The 25,254-nt window shown below is 46.7% G+C and overlaps 1 protein-coding gene across 3 annotated transcripts; it reads right to left on the reverse strand.

Moving 5' to 3' along the window:
- Positions 1-6: 6 nt before the first annotated feature.
- LOC147030833 (disintegrin and metalloproteinase domain-containing protein 10-like) lies at positions 7-23,347 on the reverse strand. 3 transcript variants are annotated; one of them, XM_085875343.1, is made up of 6 exons: positions 23,191-23,347; positions 22,448-22,595; positions 22,209-22,327; positions 15,568-15,726; positions 2,720-2,826; positions 7-2,626 (listed from the first exon to the last, which is right to left on the reverse strand). In XM_085875343.1, exons 1-6 carry the CDS (start codon positions 23,261-23,263, stop codon positions 2,417-2,419), a joined length of 816 nt encoding a protein of 271 aa, XP_085731469.1. In that variant the 5' UTR covers positions 23,264-23,347; the 3' UTR covers positions 7-2,416. The 3 variants fall into 3 exon arrangements, with proteins under 3 accessions (XP_085731469.1, XP_085731467.1, XP_085731466.1); XM_085875341.1 differs by having other exon boundaries at positions 7-2,635; XM_085875340.1 differs by having other exon boundaries at positions 7-2,826.
- Positions 23,348-25,254: the final 1,907 nt, after the last annotated feature.

A 25,254-nucleotide genomic window follows, 5' to 3' on the forward strand; every position in this document is an offset into this window, starting at 1 on the left:
GACAACTTTGGTTGTTAATATATTTAGAACCACAAGTGATACAACCATAACATTTGGTTTATGTGATATAGAAACTCATAAAGTTTTGAACACACCATCAGTGCACTTCAATGTGAGCTCCGTTTGTCATGCACAGGATATCAAGGCGGTACACGAGTTCTTGGCATGTTTGCGTCCACCAGTGTGCTTACAGCTGCGATCCGAGACCGAAGATCCTGCAAGTTTGCCACCTTGGTGTTGTAGGTAGCATCTTTGCAAACCCCCACAGAAAAAAAAAATCATGAGTGGGGGGGGTTACGTCTGGTGATCGTGGGGCCATGTGGTTGATCCGTCTCGGCCAATCCAGCGACTTGGAAATTTTTCATTCAGGACGGCTCAAACGACTTTGGCCCAATGAGGAGGAGCACTGTCCTATTGAAAAATATTGGGTTGCAGGTCTTCAATCTGCGGGAAGGGGAATCCTTCCAACATGTTCATGTAAATTGTTGAGGTTACTGTATCCTCCATAAAGAAAAATGCACCCACCAAGTGGTCATGGAGAAGGCCACACCACACACTGACATTTGGACTGTCACGTATGTGTTCAATGACCACGTGGAGATTTTCAGAGCCCCAGATCCTCACATTGTTTCTGGTTGACCTTCCAATACATGAAAGCAAGCTTTGTCTGAACATGACCTTTTTCAGGTAATCTTCATCATCCTCTCTGTGACAGCATTTCCAAAGCAAATGCCTTGTGTTTGGGACCATCATTTGGTTTGAGTTCCTGCAGAATCTGCACCTTGTAGGCATAAAGCTTCAGTCTTTGATGCAAATCCTGCATGCAGTGGTGGTTGGTTGTCCCAGTCCTCTGGCTGAGCGTCAAATTGATTTTCTAGGACTTTGTCCGCTCAACGTCCTCAACGTCCTCAACCTCAACGTCCGCTGCACTTGTTCTTGGTCAACCGGTACTTTTCTGTTTCTGATAACTTCCAGTCTTCTTAAACCTCTTCTACCACTAATACTCGTCTACGATGGTGGATTCCTTCCCATACGTTGTATGGAAATTACGCCGAACTTGTGTGTTGTATCTCGTCTCGATGAACCATTTTATGCACTGAGCTTTCTCCTGTGGAGTCACCATTTTCTTTTACATTTAACCACCAGGCCTGAAAATAAAAGAAATTTTGAGTTTCTGTATCATATTAAATAAAGGGTATCGTCGTTTCATTTGTGGTTCAGGTCTTTTTGGAACACCCTCTATCATCGTGAAACACCAAAATGATCTTTGCAAAGAGGAAATTCAACTAAAAACTGCCTTTCATGGCAGCATGGGCCACCGCAAGACGTAACACGCCACCGTCTTGAGAGAGAATGAAGCCGGTTGTCTTCTACAATAATGTGCACCATGCCAAGTATCTTTAGCAAAAGGTCTTTTCGACCAGTTACATGACCACATATATCCCACTACTGTAATAAATGAGATGTGATATCAAGTATCTATTTCAATAAATTGACATTGAGTTAACGAAACTGATTAAATGAGGTTTCCGTGAATGAATTTGAAAGGAGGATATTCTCGCCGGAACCCCCGACACCTTTTGCTGAAACCTTCAAAGTTGTACTTTTATGTTTTTTTGTTGCGGAATGTTGTAAGTATGTTGCGGAATGAAGTGTTTTACGGAGGCCGGAATCCAAATCCTGCCATCAACCTCCTAGAAAGAGGTATGCAACTGCAGGAGGACGTCCGCAGACGCAATTGGGCACGATATGGATGGCCGTTGGCTCACAAGGAGCTCCACCACCATCAGGACAGGTTTTGTTTTTATCCTGCTGGGTGTCCATATACATACACCCTCCTCCTAACCAGGAAACTTGGTGGGGGAGATGGTTTAGTCGCTGACACCCCGACCCATGACACAGGTTAATACAGGTTTACAATGTACCTGTAGCAAGCCACAGATCTGATGTGGCCTGCCCTGACGTTCACAAAGATTGGCAGGATAGCCTGAACTATGCACACAAGTGTTTCACTCGCAGGCTGATTCATCAATGTGTGTGCCGTCCCTCGGATGGACGTTGAACGGTACACAAGAATAAGAACAGCAACTACTGGGATGGAAACGTCAATCAAAATATAATATTATTACGATGGATAATGTCTTCTCTCATTTGCAGCACATGGCTGCAGGCAGCATCATTGATTGGAGATGCAGCTGTGCCACTGATGCAGTGCCCGCTGTAGGTGAGAGCAGGAATTGGTAATTTGTTTCAGGTGTCAGCAAGAGCTCACCTACTTTTCGTGAAGGAGACAATAGGATTTTTAACGACCACCAACAAATGCCGACAGACGGAGACTCCCAGTTTAATGCCCATCCATTGATGAATAGCCTTGCTTGTGAAACACTGGGATGACAGTTTGTAGTTGGGCTGAGATTCAAACCCAGGCTAGACAGCTTGGAGGTGCATACCTTTCAGCCCTTGTATTATCACAGTTGTGACAAAGTATGTTCTCAACAGATGTCATACGCACCTGAGTCGTGACTGCCTTTCTGCTTCCAAAGCGTTTGTAGAACAGGTGATCCACACTGATGTGCAATAAACAGGTAGTTTCTGTGTTCAACTCGTTCATACCACCTGGCATCTCCTGTTTGCTCTGAGTATAGGTGTGCACATATATGAATGTAATAATAATAATAATCATTTGTTGTGATTTATTCCATGGAAGGATGCTACTTACCCTGCGGCCACGGTTCAGGTGCATCCGTTGATTCATTGAGTGGCGCATCCGATCCAGCACCGAGTCGTTAACACAACCACCTGGCCAGTCCGGGCCAGCGGGAAAAACTGCAAGTATGAGATCGAGTTGAAGAAACGTTTCTAGTCTGCGGGCTTATGTAAAAAAGCAAAATTTTGGGTAGATTCTTGGCACCGGTGTTTAAACACTTCTATAAACTTCACCGATTCATAAAAAAAGGGTGCCAGTTTTTCTATTAGCTTTTAGGGCCTCCATTTTGAATTTCGAAATGGCTGCCGTTTTTACCCTATATGAATGATTTTTCGGTATTTAACGTTATTTTGAACATATAATTCAAAGTGTGTGCAAATAGAGTTTGGGTACCAAATGCATTGTAGTTGAGACAACTGTTCATCTGAACCCTGTTTGCATGGATATCAACAGGTTTGATGTTAATGTCATGAAATATTGGTATGAATGTGACACTTATTACTGGTATCTGACGAATATTTTCTGCTTGCAATATGATTCATATCCACTGTGAACCAAATAACTCACTGCTTTATTTCAGAAGACCAAAAATGCACAGTGGACATCCCATCTTATAAAATACTTAAGGCATTGAAATTTATGGCAAATTGTTAATTTCACTTGTGGTTACGATTCCAGATTAACCATGACGTCCTGTGGAGAACCATCATGTAAGAAGCGTGCAACTGAACCTTCCATTGACTTTCGAATCTGCTTGTTGTGTCAAGGAGACAAGTTCACTGACATTAAAGGTGTTCATCAACTGGAGCATCTGCGACTACCAGAACTGGAATTGTACCAATCATTGTTGGACTGTATAAGCAAGAGGGCTCAATATCAAAACCCTGAGTATGTTCGTTTGCATCAACAACTGAGTGGCATATCTGGAAAAGAACTGAACAACCAACATGCAGTGTGGCACAAATCATGCCATGGTAAAGCAACACACAAGCAACACATTGAGAGAGACAAAGCTAGATATGACAAAGCAGTTTTATCTCAAGAATCAAGTGTATTGTCATACAGCAAAGTCGGTGGTCGCCCTCCCGCATCACAAACATCTAGCACCCCAAAGCAAGCTACTCCTGCATCTACCAGCACAATAACAAGATCTCGTTACCCTCCAATCCAAAGGAACACTGTTTCTTCTGTCAAAACGAGAAGATTTGTGGTGGTAAGACAGAACGCCTTATTACTTGTCGATATTGGAGTATCAATCCAAAACATAGTTGAACGGGAAAAACAAAAAAGCGGGAATGAACAATGGAAAGTAAACCTGGCAAACATCATAACTGACGGTGACTTTCTTTCAAGGGACATGAAATATCACAAAAATTGCCATACCATTAACTGGCGCAAGTACAAACAAGCCAAACAGAGAACATCAGGCAGAAAATACAGTGGAATTTATTTCTGCAGAGATGGAGTTCAGTGCTGAATTGCAGGAATCTATAGATCAAGGAAGCATCCCACGACAGACATTCTTGCACAGTGATAAAGCTTCTGGAAGATCTGGTGGCCAATGACACAGCTCAAGCTTCTGCACAACCTGCCGAGTTTGAAGAGGGATCTGAGACATGTCTTGTAGTTGATGGAATGGGAGTGGTACAGGAATTAATGGCAGTCAAAAATTTCAAGACTTGCAAAGAACTTGCAACATCCTTTGTCACACTCATTGACTCGAAGGCTCGTGGATATTGTCAAGTGCGAGTTATATTTGATAATTACACCAATAATGCATCACTGAAGGAGCAGACTTGAGAGCGGCGGAAAGGCAAGCTGAAGGGAACTAAATCCTACATTGTTCAAGACTCAACAGGCATCAAAGACAAAAAGATGGTTCTCGCCAGCAGCAGCACAAAGGATTCACCAACTCTCCACCTTTCCCATCAGCTCATCCACTACAGTACCGTCAAGGTTATGACTGCAACACGGAAAGAGGTCATGACGAATTATGAAGTTGAAACAATGACCGGTGTCAGCACACAGGAAGAGGCGGACACTCTTATAATTTCTCATGCTGTAGAAGCTGCGTGTAATGGAATGAATGTCCACATATATTCACAAGACACTGATGTGCTACTTTTGGCTCTACGAAGAACACCACTACTTGGCAGCCATTCTGCACTAATCATGGGCACAAGCGAAAGACGATGAAAAGTCTCCCTACAGCCTTGGCCTAAGAAATCAGCAGCTTTGATCAACTGGCATGCTCTCACAGGCTGTGATACGACAGGACATATCCAAGGGAAGGGAAAGAAGGGGTGCTTTACAACTTTCCTGAAGGCAAGCTCCACCATTCTGAGAGCACTAGCTGACCTTGGCGAAGGGGATGAGCCATCTGAAGAAGTTCTTCGTGGTTGTGAAGAGTTTCTTTGCTCTCTTTTCTCTCCAGTTGGAGACAACTTTGGGCAAGCAAAGATGCTGAGATGGTTTTTGTTCAAGCAACTCACAGATGAACAAGGAGTTGACAAACTGCCACCGACTCAGGGAGCATGGATTGAACATATATGCCGTGCCCATGTCCAGTGTAATATCTGGCGCCAGGATATGGTATTGAACCCAACTTTTATTGACTCTTTGACCTTTGGGTGGCGAAACCAAGACAAAAAGCTACCGATTGTTCTTTCTCAGGTTGCACCAGCTCCAGTCTCAGTGCTGCAGCTCGTCAGGTGTAACTGTGAGAAATCAAAGTGTTCAAGAAGGTGCTCATGCAGAGGAAACAGTGTGTTCTGTACCAAGCTTTGCAAATGTGGTGGGGAAGGCGACAGCTGTACGAGCATAACACCACCAATGATTGGTGAAGATCTAGAAGACGATTGAAGCAATGACAACTATAAATGTTTAATCAGTAACATTGATACTCCTGATTCATATATGTAGCATTTTCATACCTTTGAAAAAAAACTTATCCATCTTCTAATTGTATAACCGCCCAAATCAATTTATATTGAATTACATGCTCTATATTATTTCTGTTAAATGTTTTGGAGGATTGGCAAAAAAGTGTTCCAATCATAAATATGTTGTTATTATTGGAATCCTCCTGTGCCAAAATATGATTAGACACCAAAAACATCTTCTTATGTCTATTGGTTCAAAAGTAATGGCATTTTACATAGAAAACCCCCGAAATCAGGCGGCCATCTTGAATTTTTTCCAATATTTAGAGTATTTCTCGTGCTCTTAGCTTTTCATGAATCTTTGTCCCCTTTATACGAGTTTAGATAAAATAAAATAAATATTTTATGACATTTGAATGAATAGTTATGGTTAATTTGCAATATTATTTTTAAAAGAAGATTTTTGGCGGCGGCCATTTTGAAATTCAAAATGGAGGCCCTAAATGTTAATGGAAAACTGGCACCTTTTTTTTCTTAACCAGTGAAGTTTCTAGATGTGTTTGGACATGGGTACCACGAATCTACCCCAAAAAATGACAAATCCAGAAAATGTTACATAAGCCCACGGACTATTCTCAGCGGAATGGTGGCTCAAGAACTTTCCTGCTGAAACACCTGGACAATCTGCTCCCTAAGCTCCCAAACAAGGTTGTGACATTTTGAGTTGAAAAATTCCCCTCTTTCCTCGGCACTGCAAACCATCAATTTCTTTCATCGACATTTCCTCCAATTTATCTTTATCCAGCTTCCCATATGAATTATTTGAATAAAAACTCAAGGATTCGCGTGACAGATGAACACGTACTCTGATTCGGGGACAGACTGGATGCCATGGAGCTTGTTTGGAAATCAAAAATCAGGAATACAAGTGAAGAGAGGGGATGAGGACAAACAGAGGGGAGGTATGAGCAGAAGGGCTCTATGAAGAGGCTTATGTGGAATGAAGCAGAGGGGGATCTGACCGAGACAATGTATTGTTACGGTGGTGAAAATTCACAGAACACCATTCAGGTTCCCCGGAGATCAGTTATTTCGATAAGTGTGTGTTCCAGGTTAGATTTCCCCACCAATGTATAACGGGCATTGTTCGTGTGCCGGGCTGTGTATCTTTGAGTTAGCCGTTATTCTTTGCTATCTTTTATTTCAAACAAACTCTACAACCACGTCAATCTCCACAACACAGCGCCCTCCTCGGCAAACAGGGGCAAATGCCATTGTTACGAACTCTCAGCGCAAAGCCACAATCCAGCGTCCGTGTGCAGTCAGCCGTGAAAGCGGCTGATTTGCATAAGTGGATCAGAATGGCCTCTGCCAAGAAAGGAACTGTCCAATCAGTAGTGAGGGGGGCGGAGCCAGCCGAGGGTGAAGGGTCGAAGGTGAAAAGGGGGTGGGGCCGAACCTCGGGTGAGAGGTGAGGTGGCGGGCGCCCCCGGGCCCGATAAAAGGCCGTGCTGGAACGCCGAGGAGTCAGTCGGGAGTCAGTTGGGCCGGGTCGTTGGAGACGGGAGAAGTCGCCAGGGGCAGTCGTCAGCCGGAGACGGAGCACGTCGAACAGCCGGAGACGGAGCGCGTCGAACAGCCGGAGTCGAGCAAGCTACGTCTCGGTCCAAGCAGTCGGATCTGAGTTGGTCGACGCTGAGGAGTGAGCGGGTTCTGAAAGAGCATCAACTCTAAAAGAGCAAGGCCCGTTCGCTCCTCTGAAGCGTCGTCGGCCAGGCCCGATCGACCAGGCCACGGGAAAGGCCAAGCGACCACCGAGAGCCGCCTGCCAAGCTGCTCAAACCGCTCAAGCGACTGGCGCGTTTTGCGACGCCCCCGGTGGAACAGACAGATACCGAGGGTCACCGAACAAAGACCATCGAGTCGCCACAAGGGCGACGAGGTAACCTGCCCGGCCTCTCGGAGCCCCTTCAGTCATCCCGGCTCTGAGGAATATTAAAGGATTAGGAGTCTGTGTCTTTCTTTCTTGGGTTTTTGTATGAAAGTCTGTGGCACCTTGTCTTGAAGTAGAATTGTTATTAAGTGCGTGCTGTAAATGAAATAGCAATCGGCTGTAGGCTTTTGCTCGTGTCTTGTCCCCAATCCCCATTCATTGACTGTTTACGTGCTGGTTGAGAACAAATAACCCATTGTTTGAATGTCACCTGCTCGTTGCGTCCCTTTCTGTATTGACTGCCATGGTGCGCTCGGGAAATTAACTGGCTAATTAAAGCCGATAAACGTACATCTGGTCCGACGGAATTTGGCGAATTAAAACCGCTCGGCTTCGCATGCAGAACGAGCTGCTGAAGCTCGTTCGTGAAGTTTTCGTGCAGGTCCCGTCGAGGTATAAACTCCCGGTATTTCTGTCCGCGCGAATAGTTAGGCATATCGATAATTCGGCGATTGACCCTGTAGCGCGTGGACAGAATAATTGGCTAGTTTATGATGCATTAAGGCATCCGTAACTGGATTTTGGCGTTGATCCGGAAAGTCACGACTGGATTGCGGCCTTCGGCAGACGTACGACCGCAATTTGGCTCGAACGGTCGTCCGTACGCCGAACGCGGCGGATTCCCACAACAGTACGTTTGCTGGTGTTGCAAGCGAGTGCTTGTTGGCGTGGGTTGAGCCAAGCAATGCTTTGAACATAAACATATTTTTATGAATGTCAAACTCGATGAGTGGACTTAGTTTGATGACAAACAAATCTATGACTGTTAAGCAATCGACCCTCACCAGTTTGAATAGAAATGTTCAATGGATCATTTGAACGGGCAATAATTTGGGGGGATTCTCCCCAGGTAAGCAGATGGTATCATTTTAATTGACGTCATACTACACAACGACTGGCAACATGACCATTTATAGCAAAAAAAAATTAAAATGCAATGCACACACCGTCCATGAGTACTTTATATACAGTACATCTCCATGAGCTTCAGGAAAAATGTCACTTTTATCAGCACATTCTAGACATGGAGTACATTGTGTCTAGCTTCATGGAACCTCACAAACCAAACCCAACACAGTTGTGCTACGTGCACCAATTTGGCTCTTCAACTATAAATGGATGAGGTGTGTGTGTGTGTGTGTGTGTGTGTGTGTGTGTGTGTGTGTGTGTGTGTGTGTGTGTGTGTGTGTGTCTCACTTTTTGTCTCAATTACGTATTATATTCATTAATTATGCACTATTGGAATGTACCTTTTAACCCTTTCGACTGCTGATACCCCCTTGAACTTTGAAGACCTCAAAAAGTCCCCAAGGATCCAAATGTTCCCGAGGACTCAAAAACTTCCCGAGGACTCAAAAGTCCCTGAGCACCCAGAAGACCCCCCAAGGCTGTGAAGACCAATGAAAATTTGGTCCATCGGACCAATGCTCGTCATGGAAATCATTGAATGAAACGTACTGCAGAGCAGGAGGTACTCCTGAAAACAGCAGAAAACATCACTCGAAACTTCATGTACATTGACCCGGATTCACATTATTACATTGACAAGACTCCATTCGACTGCAGTCTCCAATGATGGGACGATGGCAGATGTTAAAGGAATGAGGAAAGTGTGAAAAATGAAGAAAAAAAAAATGATGAAGATGGAGCAGACATTCGGAGAGGTTGAAAGCGGAGCAACACGTGGCTCGACATCACATTGAGTGGATGAGAAATAACTAGTTTGGAAAGAAAGTTGCATGGATCAATGTTCGGAAATGCGCTTCCAACGAGACTTGAACAGATGCCTTGTCCGTTGAATCAACAAGACATCTGTTTATTTTTTAAAACCCTCTTAGAAATAAAGACGAAGAAGAGGGAGCTTGGAGGAACGCAATGTGCGAATTCCCCTGAAAGCAGGATGAGAATCACTTGACGACAGGTGATGCTCTACCACCTCACAGATTCTTCACACAAAGGACCAACTTGTCCACCCTCAGCGCACGTACGGTTTTACACCTCAACTCCCTGAACAGCTCAGCTCTGTCTCTGCCATTCAGCCTGGCCCTGCGACTCTGGTCAATGGTATCCAGTGTCCCTTGAGAGACAAAATTCTTCTTCGCCCTCTGGTGAGTTCCAAGACATCCACTGGCAACATCAAGGATGGTGGTCTTGAAGGCGCTCCACAACTCTTCAGGATCCGCAAAGCACCCCCCAAATCCCTACTCAGCTTGTTTTCCAACTCCTGAGCTGCCCTCTCATCCTTGAGCTTGCCAACATCCAGCCTACGCTGGGATGGAACCATTCTCCCGGGTTTAAGCTGAAACTCAGAGTTGCTACCACAGGCTTGTGGTCGGTCTTGAGGAACTTGGCACTCCGGTAGACCCTGCAGCTCTGGATCATCCTTAAGCAACCATCAACGAGCACATGGTCGATCTCTGCTCCACCAGCAGCGTTAGAAGACCAAGTCCAGGGATGAGTCTGTGGGCACTGAAACCATGAACCAGCCACCCTAAGTCCATGACTTCTTGCAAAGTCAAGGAACTTAGTGCTATTCTCATTCACAGTTCCAGACCAACGGGGACCAACACACGTCTCATCACCATCTTTTTCAGTTCCAGTTGAAGCGTTGAAATCCCCCAAGTCTAGATAAGTATCTCGCCTGGGGCACTGACCAACCACAGAATTGAGTGTGACATGGAATGCATCCTTCACGGTGAGATCACTTGCCTCAGTCGGAGCATAAACAGAGACCAGGGAAACGACACCCAAGGAGTGACGAATCCTTCGTCTCATAATACGCTCGTTGACAGGTGTTACCTCAATTATCATTGGAGCAGCTTATTGGACACTGCGAAAGCAACTCATTGGGCATGGCAACCATCAGTGACCAGACCAATAGTAGGTGTAACCACCTACCATGATATCTCCACAATCCGGTCTCCGAACCTCAGAGAGTGCTGCAATACCAATGTTCAGATGATAAGAGACAGGTGATCATCCTTTCTTAGGGATAGGACATTCCAGGCACCCACCCGAAGGGCCCGCCTCAGATTAACCTAGGAGACCGCTGTCTGGTGGACAACGCCTCAACACCACCCCGACACACACAACCGCAATCTGACCCGGGAAGGTTACCCCGTGGTTTTCCTCCTCTCATCAAAGAGTGGGGGTCCCGAAAGCTTTTCCACAATCCCGTCATACGGTGAGTTGCCCTGTGTAGGCAGCTGTGCAGGAGGTACTCCCACGGAGTGGATTTTCAGATTTCTTTGCGTTTTTTGCGTTTTGCGGAATGAAGCGTTTTACGGTGGCCGGGAGTGCAAATCCTGCCACCAACCCTCCTAATAAGAAGTAACCCAGCTGCAGGAGGACGTCCGCAGACACAGTTGGGCACGGGCATGAGATATGGATGGCCGTTGGTTCACAAGGAGCTCCTCCACCCTTTGACAGGTTTTGTTTTTAATCCTGCTGGGTGTCCATGTCATACTCCCTCCTCACCAAAAAACCTGGTGGGGGAGACGGTTTAGTCGCCAACAACCTGACCATGGAACAGGCTAGTACAGGTTTACATGGTACCTGTAGCAAGTCACAGATCTAATCTGGCCTGACCTGACAATCACGCCGATCACGTGACCCGAAGTGTCAAAATGGCCGACTTCGTAAATTTATTCAAAAATCTTCTTCTCCAGACCCACCAGTCAGAATGCTACTAAATTTAGGTTACAACATTAGGCCAGGGTAGGGATGTTAAATAGCGGAGGCCACGCCGATCACATGACCAGAAGTATGTCAAAATGGCAGTCACGCAAATTTCTTCCAAAATCTTCTTCTGTCTGTGATGTACTGAATAGAAGATGCTTAGCAGGCAGACACGATGCGGAGGAACAGTCGAGCCGCACAAGCGCGAGCGCGAGCGTACTCTGCCCATGGCTCTCCTTTATTGCGTATCCAGCACACTCACGAGCCGGGCGACTCCAGCATTACTACAACGCCTCAGGCGGCGCGCACACCTTATATCCCTTGCAGACCCGATGACCACGCCGACCCCTCCTCCCATCACCATGCCCATCATGCATCATCATCATTCCCCGCCCTGCATGCCCGCAGGCTACACCACACTCCTCCCTCCTAAAACTATGATTATTAAATGATCACCATCATAATAAGCATAAACAACACGAAGGACTTCGGTATAATAATCATGAAAATAAAATGAAAACAGCGAAGTATAACAGCACACCACATCATATAATGCGTGAAAGCGAGTTAATGGAGCTGCCACGGCCAGATTCCGAAGACACAGCACCTCCCAACCTCTGGCCGCGTTACCGATATGAAGCAGCAAGGCGAAAAGCACAGCAGCCCTATACAGCGGAAACGCCCACAGGCGGCTCATGCTGACATGGCCCTCGCCGAGGCCGTGGCGATCTCTCGAGCCAACCTCCCCCGGCACCATCATACGCCTCCGGCCCACTCCCCCCAGGCAGACCCGACGTAGATAACATTCCGAGGCCGGAAGCCCGCTGTCTGGAAGCCGTGGCGCCAGCGCCAGCCTTGATCGACTTTGGCTGGGGGCGCTGAACAGCGCCGCTGGCTGTACGCACTTAATGCTCCAAAACAACCCACGCACCACAATCAGTTGAGACGCCAACGCCCGTCTAAACGGCCTTGAGCGAACACAGAGAGCTGCGCTCGCAACCAGAGGTGGGGGTAACGCCGACCAGCGCACCAGTCTTGGTTCCGAGTCGATCTCCGAGACCCACACGGCAGCTAGACGGTAGCAATTCCATTTAACCCACACTTCAATCATAGGCTCGTTATAAATCACTACGAACATCATTCGAAGCATTGCAAACTCATTTTTCCGTACAGCGCGTTCTTTTGATAAAATCCCAGCACATGACAAAGCAACTATCCGCGGCCCGGGACAATGGAAGGCCAACCCAACCTTTTTATTCGCCACCACCGCTCCCAAAGCCCCCACATCACATTGATCATAATACAAATCCCATTGATTGATCTCCGCCAAATCCACTCTCACACGGGAACTGCTGGCATTAATTTCAACAACGTTAAACTGCATCACTAGAGCAAGGAAAAACACATATGCCATGAACAACAACCCACAACCCACATCACGAGTCCGTTTCTTGGTTGTCGACTCGATGTTGTGACTCGCGACTCCCTTTAACGCCACGGGCTCACCGCAACCTGTCGCAGCTGCCCGAACAACACCGGCGCGCATTGCCTCACGAACGCTGCCGAAACGCGGGAACTCATCGCGAGAGCTGATATGGCTCTCGCCGCTCCCGAACCGCACATCACCGCCGCAGGCAGCAACGAACGGCCGCTCCCGTTGCATCGACGCGGCCCCCGCCGTCAGAGCCTCGCCCTCGGTACTCGACGGAGGCCTCGAAGAGAGCACTGGCACATCTGGAGGTACGAACCGGAGATCCAGTCCGAGGTGCGCCAGCCAGTCCCGACCCAAAAGGGCGGGCCCTCCCCTCGTACAACGAACACCGAGAGCCGGGCGCGTCGACCTCGGTAGCGCACTGAGACGTCGGCCCTCGCAAGCGGTGCAATCGCTTCACCGGTGTACGTGTACAGCGACAAAGCCGTCTTGACCAGGCGAACACCACGAAGACCACGAGCCGCCTGCTCACCCATGACCGACACCGCAGCCCTGGTATCCACGCAAAACACGGTCGGTTCGCCATTCACTTCGACCTCCACCGTGAAAGGCGTCGTCATCTCCGAACCAACGGAAAACAGACTCAACTGTGGTTGCATCTCCCGCTCCGGCTCGCCGGCATCGCCATGCCCCGGTTGCAGGCCGATCTCCAGGTCACTGGGGTCCTCCCGCACCTCGTCATCCAAGACCCCAACGGAGGCCTCCGCCATCCGACACACACGCTTCAAATGTCCCACCTTGTGACAATGCAAACACACGGTGTTCTTATACGGGCACATTTGTCGCAGGTGCGGACCCCCACACCCCCAGCACCCCTGGAAAGCCCCTTCGCTCCCGGTGCGACCGTGCTGCGGTGCGCGCCCTCGACCCGCACCGCCAGGCGCGCGTGCGACTTGCGGCACTTGAGCCATCGCGCGGACTCCGGGCTGCGCGACCTGCGGCACCTGTGCGGTCACCGCGTGGACCTCGGGATTAGCTGACATGCCCCAGCTGGAGCTACTCATTACGTCCTGGCCAGCAATGGTGCGGACATCCGTGAGTGTCTGCTCGACAGACGAAGCAGTCCCGACCGCCGAGTCGAATGTGATGTCGGTCAACCGCAGGATGGCTGCTACCATCTTTGCGTCTCGCAGACCAGAAATAAAACGATCTCTGAGCCGTGCCGGACGCTCCTCTGTCGTGAACTTGCATGGCACAGCCGAATGCTTCACCCGTGCTACGAAGTCTGCAACGCGCTCCTCGCCACCCTTAGCGAGGTGATCGAACTGGAACCGCGCGAGATGTAACGACTTCTCTGGCGCCAAGTGGGTCTTCATTTTCGCCACGATGTCCTGAAACAATAGCCCGTCATCACTGGGCTTATTTGGAGCCACCAAATCACTCAGCAGCCGGTAGTGCTCCGTTGATAGCGAGGCGAGCAAGATCGCCTTGCGTTTCTCTTCATCCTCTACATCATTCGCGCGAAAGTAGCAACCTAACTGTTCAGAAAACAACTCGAACTCATCTCCCCCGAACACGGGTACGCGTCCGTGCGCCGTGCCCCGACCTTCTGCCATGCTCGTGCTGGCGAGACCCTTGGCTCCGTAGCTTGGAACCGCACGGGTTACTTGCCGCCCTGCACACGCCGATCCGAAGATCCTCGTCGCCAACTGTGATGTACTGAATAGAAGATGCTTAGCAGGCAGACACGATGCGGAGGAACAGTCGAGCCGGGCTGTGGTGCACAAGCGCGAGCGCGAGCGTACTCTGCCCGTGGCTCTCCTTTATTGCGTATCCAGCACACTCACGAGCCGGGCGACTCCAGCATTACTACAACGCCTCAGGCGGCGCGCACACCTTGTATCCCTTGCAGACCCGATGACCACGCCGACCCCTCCTCCCATCACCATGCCCATCATGCCCCGCCCTGCATGCCCGCAGGCTACACCACACTGTCGACCCACCAGTCAGAATGCTACCAAATCTGGGTTGCAACGTTAGACTTGGGTGGGGATGTTAATTATATTGCAGAAGTCGTGTGGATCACATGACTGGAAGTGTGTCAAAATGGCCGACTAAGTTAACTTCTGGGAAAAAAATTACATCAATTCCTTTAAAAATCTTCTTCTCCAGACCCATCAGTCAGGATGCTACCAAATTTGGGTTACAACATTAGGCCAGGGCCCAGATAAGCTCCAGGTCCAGTGGTCCTATTTTTTTTTTTTTTTTTTTTTTTTTAGGTTTATCCTTAATTCATCCTCTGACTGACACGACAGTGGTATTACTTGTCATGGTGTAACGAATGCATATCTTGGGACCTCAGAAAATGTGGAATCAGGTTGTGTGGAGCAGGAAGCTAGGTACACATTATTCAAGCCAAATGGTATCGTCTGTGGGATGTGTTGGAACATGAATTACAAGCTCAACAATGACCACAAGACTTAAAAAGAAACAGGGGGTGAACTGTTCAAGGAATGGCAGAAAATCCCATCTCCAACCAATCACAAACTGGTAACAGATGTTAGAAGGAGGGTCCAGACTGCCATGAGCACATGGCAAGGGCCAACGTGGCTGCATACCGAAGCTTGTGATGCAATGTCATTAAAAGGTACACTTCTGATGTGATTCGAGGATGCAAGTCGATGGTTCCGAAGTGGGAAACCTGAGCCAAATCATGAGCTCTCAGACAGACATTTTCTATATGAACTATAGATGGGATGACGGTGCAAGTTACATTTCGGGTGAGAGCGGATTGAGGTTGTGATCGGTGCGAGGAAGTGTCGAACCGTAAATTATAGTTAGAGACAAATCGAACGTTGGGTTGTGTGTGACTTACCCACGTGTTTCTGGTGGTAGATGATGGAGTGGTAAGGAAGTGGTTGTGGTCCCGAGTATCGCTCCACTGGCTCGATGTAGAACATTCCGGAATTTGTCTTCAGGATGCCTTCAAAGCGACCGTCAGTGATGGCTCCATGGCAAAATGAGCCATTCTCCCCTGGGTAGAGTTGTTTGCTTTAAACAGACTTCCTCATTTTGTGAAAATGATATGAAATTTGTGCGGAAACTTAACAGCTTGGTCAACCATCAAATAGGAAAGAAAAAAAACATCTAGTAAGGAAGTCCAGACACAAAGTACACGGACATCTTTTTTCCCCAAAAAGATATGCAAGTTCTAACAAATCATAATGTCATGAGAGCCATTTTCAAGTGTCTGCCATCATGATTAATCTCCACAAACCTGCTGCCAGGGAAGGTCAGGTGGTTCATTTGTTCACTCCTTAAAGGCCCTGTCACACCTTGACGTTTTAGCCAGGAATGGCAACGTATAAAAACGCACGTAAAACGTTGGCGTACGCTGAAGTTTTGAGGTTTTTTTTTTTTTAGTTTTGGTCGTATTCATAACGTGTTGGTCGTATGCATAACGTATTAGTAACGGGCACAGAACGTTTCGTTGTGTTATAGATAACTTATACCAACGAATGCTGAACCTGTTGTCGGCGTTCACAACCTATGCCCAACGATACTTTAACTTAGTCATAGTACGCTGCACGTATCGCCGATGAACTCGTGGCGTTCTCTGTTAAAAACCTGCCGCTCGCCGATTTAAATCATAACCGCCTGAAAATTGGAAGTGTCAACATCGCAGTCACACCTTGACGATTTCGCCAGCATATGCCGACCTATGAAAAATGTGTCTAAAACGCTGGGACATGTCGAATACGGTATGGGTAAGTTGTGTATACGTTAGCAACACGATGAAAAACAATGAAGTACACTGGCATATTACGTGGTGCGTCTAGTATGTCGTGAAATTTCAAGCATGCTGAAAATTTTACGACGTATTCGACGTATGGCTCACAAGTTCCGCATACGCTGGCGTAAGTTCTCGGCACGCTCCGCAATCGTTTACACACGTCGGCCACACGTTACTTGTAAGTTACTCATAAGTCGAAACACGTCGAGGTAATGTTTAGCATACCCGAAACTTAATTTTTAACCTACGAGTAACGTGCTTTGAACATATTCGTAGCGTGCTTTGAACCTGAGTCGCGTGCTTTGAACCTATGTGTAGCGTGCTTTGAACCTATGTTTAACGTATCTCAAACGCACATTGGCGTATGCAGACGAATTTGATTGACGTCTTCCGGACGACCACAGAACTTACTGAACGTGTTTCTAACTTACAGCTACCGTATAATGGCGTATTGGCAGCGTTTAGGGGAATTAGTATATACAAATGGGCTTCACAAGAGGAACTCATCAGTGTTCCAGACTCCATGTTGAGTAGATGTCAATGTCACTGGCAGTGGCAGTAGCAGTAGTAGTAGTAGTAATAGTAGTAGTTCGAGAGAATTTAGTGATGTCGATATTAGCAGTAGTAGTAGTAGTACTAGTAGCAGTAGTAGTAGTTCGAGAGAATTTAGTGATGTCGATGTTGGTAGTAGTCGTAGTAGTAGCAGTAGTAGTAGTTCGAGAGAATTTAGTCATGTCGATGTTGGTAGTAGTAGTAGTAGTAGTAGTTCGAGAGAATTTAATGATGTCGATGTTATTAGTAGTAGTAGTAGTTGTGGTAGTTCGAGAGAATTTAGTGATGTCGATGTTGGTAGGTAGTAGTAGTAGTCGTAGTAGTACTTTCAAGTAACGTGTTGCAAAGTGTGAACAACGTTCGTGTGGCGTGCTGACAAAACGTAACTCATAGGTTAGAAATAAGTTTCGGGTACTCTAAACATTTCCTCCACGTGTTTCGACTTATGAGTAACTTACAAGTAACGTGTTTCAACGTGTGTCAACGATCGCATAACGTGCCTACAACTTATGGCCAGCGTAGCGGAATGTGTGAGTCATACGCCGGCATACGTTGTAAAATTTCAAGCATGAAAAAATTTGAGGAAAACCCAAAAGTTCAACGTTTAAAACCAGCGTACTACCACTTATGGCAGTGTTTTTCAGCGTGGTCTTAACATATACAAAACTTACCCATAACGTATTCGACGTGCACCAGCGTTTTACACAAATTTTTGCAAAAATCGGCATAAGCTGGCTAAAACGTCAAGGTGTGACTGGGCCTTTAGCAACAGGTTTGTCAATTACCGAACCAATGACAATCTGTCTCAGAAAATTTGAAGAACAATGAAGAAAATCAATTTTTTTGTCTGAATTGCCTGAGTGAAAGATAAACAAGCCGGTAGGCGGCGATGGGTCGCTGAGCATGGAAACTATAAGATATAGAGCAAAATGGATATCAAAGCGAATAGGGAATCACCTTAAGATTATGCATATTAAATCTCATCCAGTTACATCTCCTGATAACTACTTGGTATCCATTTGAATGAAAAGTACCGAAAATGCGGTTTGAAATCAGAAATCCCCAAAGTTCGAGGGGGTGCTGTGGGTGAACAAAGATCTAAATCGAAAATCTGGCTCGATCGTTTGTGCACAATGTATTCCAGACGATTAGTGTGAATTTTCATGACCATCCGACCATAACCCGAGGAGGAGTAGCATTTGGCGCGAAGGCACCTCAAGCTCTCGCATATTATCGATTTTTGCACTAATTGACTTTTGACCCCTGACATAAGCGAAATCAGTCAATATGTCCTGAGGCAAAGTTGTAGTAATCATTGAGTAACATGAACCTGAAAAGTTTCATTCGTATCGATGCACTCACCTGGTCGCTAGGGGGCCTTCAATTTTCGCCAATTTTCACGCATACCCTAATTGTAGGGGGCGCTGCGGGTAAAGTATTGCGTATATCACAAAAACCGGAATATATTTGATAGAGCATCACCTGTGGATCATTCGTGCCAAATTTCATAAAACTACGTGGGATAATGGCTTTCGGAATTGATTTCGCGTGAACGGTACCGATTTTGAAGGTTTTCCGGTTGTTGCTTGGGAACCAAAGCGTCCCTAGCAACCATCATAATTTCCAAAGCACTAGGTCATAAGATGTACCTACCACTCGAGTTTGGTCAAAATCGGCCCACGTTTACTACCAATTATGCTGATGACAAACGAGCAAACATCCAAACAAACAGACAGAATTACTGACAATAAGGGTCACCTATTTCGTCGACCAATAGATTATGTGCTTTGGGCTTAAACGATGGCCACACTGAAACAAGTGACTGTGCATCTATACATCTAATATATAAAGCTGCGTTTGTGTCTGTGGGTGGGTCAGAAGCGCCGCCCATTCTACAGGCCACGCCCTCCAGCCGTCCAGAAATCGCCGCCATCTTTTTCTCTTCACATAGCTCAGATTGTTTTAAAGGCCTCATGTACATTTGAAGACTGAACAACGCATCTTCTATCATTAAATGAAGATACCGCTTTGAAGAAACAAAAGTAACATTTTGATTACAACTCAAACGAGTTGTACGTTTTGTCCGCAGCGATCGCGCCGGCTGTTTAATATACACGGCCCAAGCCCAATGAAGGAACGTAAATTCTCATATTGTGCAAGGAAATTAAATAGTGATATTTCATGACAAAAAAAACAAACAGACAACTTTGTAAGACGTCAAACGCGGTTACTTTCTGTTTGCGAGACAGTGACGTGTCGCTTACAACTCAATGTTTGCTTCCCAGAATTTGCAGACTGTTACAAGCAAAAACTATCCTGTGTTTGCTCCCGTGTGAAGTCTGAAATAAGACATCCCGACACATGATGTCATCACGCAGCAATGTCTGCAATTGCGAGAATGCACTAATCATTGGAGCCTTTTTTCTAACACACTAAAACTCATGGAAAAATGAGATAGAGGATAGAAAGTTTATTTACTGATTACTATGAGAGGGAGAGAAAGAAGAATAGATTAACAAGAGTAGGAAATATCATGTAAACATGGCAGTTCCGTGCGAGGTGTCTCATTGTTGCCTAATCTAATACACACGAAAGTATGGAGACATATGCTTGTCCAACATCTCATTCCAAAATCATGGGCATGAATATGGAGTTGGTCTGCCTCCTTTGCTTCAACCACAGCTTCCACTCTTCTGGGAAGGCTTTCCACGAGATGTTGGAACATTGCTGTGGGGATTTGCTTCCATTCAGCCACAAGATCATTAGTGAGGTCGGGCACTGATGTTTGGCGATTAGGTGTGGCTCGCAGTCGGTGTTCCAATCCATCCCAAAAGTGTTCGATGGGGTTGAGGTCAGGGCTCTGTGTATGCCAGTCAAATTCTTCCACACCGATCTCAACAAACCATTTCTGTATGGACCTCACTTTGTTCACGGGGGCATTGTCATGCTGAAACAGGAAAGGGCCTTCCCCAAACTGTTGCCACAAAGTTGGAAGCACAGAATCGTCTAGAATGTCATTGTATGCTGTAGCATTAAAATTTCTCTTCACTGGAACTAAGGGCCCCAGACCATTATTCCTCCTCCACCAAACTTTACAGTTGGCATTATGCATTCGGGCAGGTTGCGTTCTCCTGTCATCCGCCAAACCCAGATTCATCCGTTGGACTGCCAGATGGTGAAGCGTGATTCATCACTCCAGAGAACGTGTTTCTACTGCTCCAGAGTCCAATGGCGGTGAGGTTTACACCACTCCAGCTGACTCTTGGCATTCCGCATGGTGATCTGAGGCTTGTGTGCGGCTGCTCGGCCATGGAAACCCATTTCATGAAACTCTCGACAAACAGTGCTTGTGCTGACGTTCCTTCCAGAGTCAGTTGGGAACTCAGTCGTGAGGGTTGCAACTGATGACAGACGATTTTTGCGTGCTACATGCTTCAGTACTCGGCGATCCCATTCTGTGAGCTTGTGTGGCTTCCACCACTTCGCGGCTGAGCTGTTGTTGCTCCTCGACGTTTCCACTTCACAATAACAGCGCTTACAGTTGACTGGGGCAGCTCTAGCAGGGCAGAAATTTGATGAACTGATTTGTTGGAAAGGTGACATCCGATGACTGTGCCATGTTGAAAGTCACTGAGCTCTTCAGTACTGTCCGTTCTACTGCCAATGTTTGTCTGTGGAGATTGCATGGCTGTGTGCTTGATTTTATACACCTGTCAGCAATGGGTGTGGTTGAAATAGCCGAATCCAGTGATTAGAAGAGGTGTCTGCATACTTTTGGCCATGTTTTTATAAAGCTGAGTTTGTGGATGTGTGGGTGGATGTGTGGGTCTGAACAAGGTGAGTTTTCATTATAAAGAAAATATTCATGATTAATATTTGAAGTGTTTAATTTTTTTAATGTCCTTTTGTTGGTGTTTTTTTGTGCTGTTGAGACATGTGCTGTGTGCTGTACTGTGTACTGTGTGCTGTACAGTACTGTGTGCTGTTGGGACGTTCAGTGGTGTGTTCAGTTAACAAGCAGCTAGGTAGCACTTGCCAAGCCAGCCGTTCCTCATGGAGTGCTTTCTTGAATGCGTAAGCCACTTGGCGAGCGCTCTCGAAGAAACTTGGTAATTGAACATACCCCAGATTCAATACATGATGAGGGTAAACATCTATCGCATCATTTTTTTCAGCGAAATTGATGAATTCGTCCCTCAAGGGGTGGGGTGGGAAGAGGGACCCGATGTTACCTGGCAACGCCGGGTACCCCTGCTAGTCTTGCATATCAAACCGAGTTTGCTTGTTTGAGAGAGGGCCCATTCACCCCTCTACTCAGCAAGGTACATGGAATGCTCTGCCCCTCTCCCCAGTCAGGTACATGGAAAGCTTCACTCCTCTCCCCAGCAAGGTACATAAAATGCTCCGCCCCTCTTCCCAGCAAGGTACATGAAATGCTCCGCCCCTCTTCCCAAAATGGTACATGGAATGCTCCGTCCCTCTTCCCAGAATGGTACATGGAATGCTCCGTCCCTCTTCCCAGAATGGTACATGGAATGCTCCGTCCCTCTTCCCAGAATGGTACATGCAATGCTCCACCCCTCTTCCCAGTAAGGTACATGGAATGCACCACCCCTCTTCCCAGTAAGGTACCTGGAATGCTCCATCCCTCTTCCCAGCAAGGTGCATGGAATGCTCCGCCCCTCTCCCCAGCAAGGTACATGGAATGCTCCGCCCCTCTCCCCAGAATAGTACATGGAATGCTCCACCCCTCTTCCCAGCAAGATACATGGAAAGCTTCACTCCTCTTCCCAGCAAGGTACATGGAATGCTCCGCCCATCTCCTCAGCAAGACATAGATACATCTATTAAGTACGTACAATTGGAACATGAGTACGTCTATCAAGTACGTTTTACATGTCAGAGTCAGTCTATTAAGTATGTGGAAGAATGCAGTTTTACTTTTTGCACATACCTATCTACCCGTGAGTATGTCGCACCCTACAGGTGGGTAAACAGCTGGTGTTGCACAATTTGGAATTCGTAAAAGCCCTTTAAACATTCCTCATATTATTCTTGGCCAAAATATTTGGCTCAATGACATCAAAGTTACTCAAATGTACACGGCTAAGCACACGAGGAGAAATTCTGCTCGTGATAGAGGAAGGGGTCAAATTGAAGGTGGGATTCACCTTCCAGATGACCGCTGTAAAGGTGTGAAAGTTCCTGCGTGGTCACTCCCTCAGTCGTCTCCAAGGTGAAGTCCTCCGTGAACATTGAGGAGTCTCGCTTCAATCGAAGTCGGAAATCCCTAATTCGGGTGTGAAGGAATGCAAGACAGACTCAAACAACTAAGAGACTAAAACGTTCATGGAAATTCCAGACATGGATGATTTGATTAGCGAGGAATCCGAGTCTATGACAGTGTTACCTCCCGTATGCACGGAAGGCCAAAGCCAAAGGCTGGGATGATGGTGTTGTCCGCTGTGCTCGTTTATGATGGCGGTGCAAGGCCACCGTGTCATAGGTGAGGCCCTCGTGATGAAGAAGGAAGGGGCCGAGGGGTCGGTTCCCTTGTCCTGGAAAATGGAGACAGTTTTACCAGAATGCACCAGCACGGCATTTCTAACTGACTTTGGGTCATTCTTGAGATCATGAGAGACCCGTGAGGTTGACACATTCCATAAGGTGCGTTACACATCTAATCTGTGGGCTGACAACACAGCTCAGAGGTTGTGTACCTGACCCTCTTACCGACGTGCCCCGAAAAGCTGTCTAGTCCTGGTTTCATTCCCGTCCCGACTATAAACTCCCACAAGGTGCTACATCAACAAGGAGGTCCGACATCATTCGGCAGAGAGACAGTAAGCTGGTGCCCTGAATGCTAGCATTTGTCGTCGACGTGAAAGATTTCACGGTGTATTTCTCAAGAGGCCATTGTGTGCCGGCACTCCAGCCAAATTCCTGCCCTGGCCACTTCCACAACAGACAATGGTAAACCAGGCACTGTATTCCTTGCCACGAGACTGCTTTGGCAGCACAGGTTCTCTGGAACGAGCAAGGACTCATGCCTATCGATATGTTCTCTCACGGTTCATCCACCAAGAAGGAGCATGTCTCCTCGGTGAAGAAAAGGATTCCAAGGAAAGCAACGGAAAATGAGGAAGTGCCTACCAGGTTCCTGTAAGAGTTGAGTTGCCAATGGGAGAGTCACAAATAATATGTAGAAGCACCCAAGGTCCTCCATTGCAAGTCACCATCGACCTATCTATGCCAATTCGTCTCACCACTCCCGTCTGTTCCTCCCATCACTGTCCCTCACCTTTTCCATTCTGTCACTCCTCCTCTCATTCCTGTCATTTTTCTCAAACCTTCCCCTGGGCAAAACCAGTCAAGGTTTGCAAGTTTAAACTCCATTGTGTGTGTTGTTTTCTTTAGAAAGTGCTGCAATCCGTTCAACCGCAACATTCAGTGCCACATTGATTCATATCACTACTCCCATGCCTTCTGCTGTTCTCTCCAGTTGGAGCAACGACCATTTGAATAAGAGAGACAAAAACAAAACTTGTTGATTGCAGCAGATTTCCATATTGGGTTTTTCAACCTTCTTTTTCAAAAATAAAAAAAAATACAGGAGGTTGGGACAAGTGGAGAGAATCCAATTAATCTGATTTTCTCCTCTTACATAATATGTAGATGGTTCCTTATGGCAACCTGCAGTAAGAAGTACAACTGGAAGGGCCCTCGGTAGAGCACGTACCTTCGTCTGGATCCAGATTCAGATTTTCACCAAAATCGAATCGATTCGTCCTCGTCACACACCCAACATGTCCACCAAGTTTCGTCCGAATCCGTCCGCAACATGTTCAGTTATCCTGCTCACAGACAGACAGACAAGGGTGAAAACTTAACCTCCATACACCTTCGGTGGCACAGGTAATTATCAGGAAGATATGTGTACATGTATGTATGAATCTCAGTTTTATAATTTCGAGCCTCTGGGCGTTGATGTTTAAAAATAAATTAATAACTTCATTTACAACAGCGTGTGTGACAGGGGCAAGCAGATGATCTCCCCTTTTCAGGTCACCAATGGGTCAGCTTGGTTCCTATTAATTGGTCTGGAGTTACAGGGAACTCTCCTGAGACTGGCTTGTTTTTCCTCGAGGTTTAGAATCCCAATCCCGAACAGTGCTGTGCACTCATCCATATTTGAACCCACACACTCGAAGATGCCCATCACCGTCATCAGCAGGAAGGTCATCATTGCAGCTGGTCTTTTTTGAACCACTGACCTATAGTTTATACATTTTTGTTAAACGTATGTTTTGGATGGATTCATGCAAGATTATGTTTAAAATTTTTATATTATGTACAGAGGCTCCATCTAATAAATAAACGAAACTGATGAAACGTTTCTCAATTGGTTGTTCCCTGTCCTCTCGCTTTTGAGCTGTCAAGCCTGGGTTTGAATCCTGACCCTGCTATGGACTGTCATTTGGTGTGTCGCAGGAAGGGTGATTCATTAATGTGTGTGCCGTCCCTCGAATGGACCGTTAGACTTGGTTTTCCCGTCTGACGAAGTTACAGACACCACGGTGTCCTTCGTGAACATGCGGCGAGCCATCACCGGCATCCTGAACAAAATACAAACTCCCACTTTCGAGTTGTTGGGTGAACTGCATCAGTTGGATTGCAACAGTTGAGGTGTGTTGAGTCACCAAGTGGCTCGCTAGTGCTTGCCAAGCTAGCCGTTCCTTATGGAGTGCTTGCTGGAGTGCTTAAGCCACTTGGCGAGCTCTCCACAAGAAACTTGGTAACTGAACACATAACACCCTTGATGCTAACCCACAGCCACGTGCTGCAAACACCACCACCAACAACAACAACAACATTCCCTCTCCTCTTCCAACTTCTCTTTTCTCCAATTTCATTTTCTGACATATATTGTCCAACACTCCCCCTCCCCATTTTTTTCTCTTTCCTCTTCCCTTTCGAAAATTGTTTTTGACCACATTCACCCCCCCACCCTATTCCCCTTCACTCCCCCCCCCCCAGCATTCAAGGTAGCTCGACCTTGCGATCTCCCAAAGTTCTCCCCATTGAAGTTGTACACACACACATATATATATATATATATATATATATATATATATATATATATATATATATATATATATATTGTTGTGGTTGACCAAATTCGCAAACCACCATTCAGGTCCCTTAGGTGAGATATCT

The sequence above is a fragment of the Eptatretus burgeri genome, chromosome 3 (assembly GCF_056783735.1).
Source record: "Eptatretus burgeri isolate ZD-2024b chromosome 3, Ebu_testis_v1, whole genome shotgun sequence".
NCBI classification, from domain to species: domain Eukaryota; kingdom Metazoa; phylum Chordata; class Myxini; order Myxiniformes; family Myxinidae; genus Eptatretus; species Eptatretus burgeri.